The sequence below is a fragment of the Merops nubicus genome, unplaced genomic scaffold (assembly GCF_000691845.1).
Source record: "Merops nubicus isolate BGI_N331 unplaced genomic scaffold, ASM69184v1 scaffold28325, whole genome shotgun sequence".
In the NCBI taxonomy this organism is placed as follows: Eukaryota; Metazoa; Chordata; class Aves; order Coraciiformes; family Meropidae; genus Merops; species Merops nubicus.
This window is the reverse complement of record NW_008610718.1, coordinates 1-2,123: the sequence shown is the minus strand read 5'-3', so window position 1 is coordinate 2,123 and position 2,123 is coordinate 1. Positions and strand designations below refer to the sequence as shown.

The window sequence follows — 2,123 nt, the reverse complement described above, 5'->3', positions numbered from 1 at the left end:
TACACTTGCTGATAAATGAATCTCTGCTCATCATTCCTCTAGGCCACCTTTAAGTGCTGCAAGGCTTCTGTAAGGTCTCCATGGAGCCTTCTGTTCTCCAGGCTAAGCAACCCCAAATCTCTCAGCCTGTACTTAAAGTGTTGGTGCATCAGTCTCCTAATGATTTCTATGGCCCTTCTCTGGACCCTTTCCAGCAGGTCCATGTCTTTCTTACGCTGTCCTCTCCTTCCAGGTGAAGGAGAACAACTACCGGGGCCATGGGGACAGTGTAGATCAGCTCTGCTGGCACCCCAGCAACCCTGACCTCTTTGTCACAGCCTCTGGGGACAAAACCATCCGCATCTGGGACGTCCGCACCACCAAGTGCATCGCCACTGTCAATACCAAAGGTGAGTGCCTGCCTTCCTGGGAGGGCTGTTGGGTACCAGCAGGACCTTCACTGCCTGGGAGAAGTCTGCAGTGGCATAGTGCTTTAGACCCTTCTTGAGGGTTTTGGTGATCAGGCCATCTTTGCTGACAGCTTTTATCTGCGTGCTGCGCTGATCTGTAAGGAGCAGCAGTGAATGCAAGAGCACTGGGGAAACTGCTGAAATATGGTGCTGGCTGTTAAAATGTCCTGTGTGCTCAGCATGTGAACGACATGGACCTGTTGAAGCAGGTCCAGAGGAGGCCCCAAATAGGTTCCAAGGGCTGGAGCACCTCTCCTGTGAAGAAAGGCTGGGAGAGCTGGCGTTGTTCAACCTGGAGAAGAGAAGGCTCCAGTGACACCTTATTGTGGCCCATCAATGCTTAAAGGGCACCTAGAAGAAATATGGGGACAATCTTTTTAGGGGAGCGATAGGAAAGGAGTGATGGTTTTAAACTAAAAGAGGGGAGATTTAGCCTAGATATAAGGAAGACTTTTTTACGATGAGGGTAGTGAAACCCTGGCAGAATTTATCCAGAGTGGTAGCATAAGCCCCATCTCTGGAAGCATTCCAGGTCAAGCTGGATGGGGCTCTGAGCAACCTGCTCTAGTTGCAGATGTCCCTGCGCAGTGCAGGGGGGTTGGACTAGATGACCTTTAAAGGGCCCTTCCAACCCAAGCCATTCTATGACACTTGTGTCTGGAGTGTGTGGGCTGCACGGTTAGAGACTGGGGAAAGGCATGTTTTCAGAGAGCCAAGGTGGAAGTAAAAGTTTGTGTGGATTCAGGAAGCAATTACGTGAATTCATGGTCTGGTTAACCCAGATACCATCTTTGGCCTTGGAAGTCTCCAATTTTGAATTATTGAGGCTGGAAATGGCATTGTAAGATGGCATAACTGCAACTTGTATTGTTCTTACCATTATTCACATGTATTTATTGTTGGCTTCTGCTTTCTTTGGATCTCAAAAATCACTGGGTTAAGAGGATCTCTGATGTGACCTTGTTTGGTGGTTGCTGTGGTCTCATGTTGGCTGAAATAGATTGATGATATAGCTGTGTTGGTATGAAGCTGTGCTTCTGTTAAAGTTGATTTTCCGTACTGTACGTGTTTGCTGGACAGCTGCTCTATAAGGTTTGTGTGTTAGACCTGGCAGTGTTTCCCATTTGGAAGTGGTTTGGAGTTAGTGGAGCAGATTGTGGCCTTGGATCAGAAATAAAAGCTGCCTATCTGCCCTAACTTGTGGCTGCTATAGATTGTTGGGTGGAAATGGGACCTGCTGCTTTTTTTGTTTCTCCAGGGGAGAACATCAACATCTGTTGGAGCCCTGATGGACAGACCATAGCTGTGGGGAACAAGGATGATGTGGTCACCTTCATTGATGCCAAGACACATCGGTCCAAAGCTGAGGAACAGTTCAAGTTTGAGGTGAATGAGATCTCCTGGAACAATGATAATAATATGTTCTTCCTCACTAATGGCAACGGCTGCATCAACATCCTCAGGTAGGTGCCTGTGGCGAGGAACGGGCAGGGTAGCTGGGCTGGCTGTGGCTGACCCCAGCCTGCAAGCCTCTCTGCTGCTTATGGGGAGCCTGCGTCCCACTCCCAGCGATTCCCAGCCCTCTGGTGGGAATGAGGTTGCCCCAGTTCTGGGCTGGTCTTCCCAGGAATGACCCTGGTGCTTTGCCTCATTCTCTCGGCACACAAGGTTCCT

At 49.4% G+C, this 2,123-nt stretch overlaps 1 protein-coding gene across 1 annotated transcript; it reads left to right on the top strand.

The window, feature by feature from the left end:
• Positions 1 to 232: 232 nt before the first annotated feature.
• Positions 233 to 1,912, top strand: THOC3 (THO complex 3; the record flags this gene model as incomplete). The annotated part of the gene is made up of 2 exons (XM_008941002.1): positions 233 to 389; positions 1,708 to 1,912. Coding segments are annotated over 2 exons (362 nt in total), but the record flags the coding sequence as incomplete, so codon positions are not given.
• Positions 1,913 to 2,123: the final 211 nt, after the last annotated feature.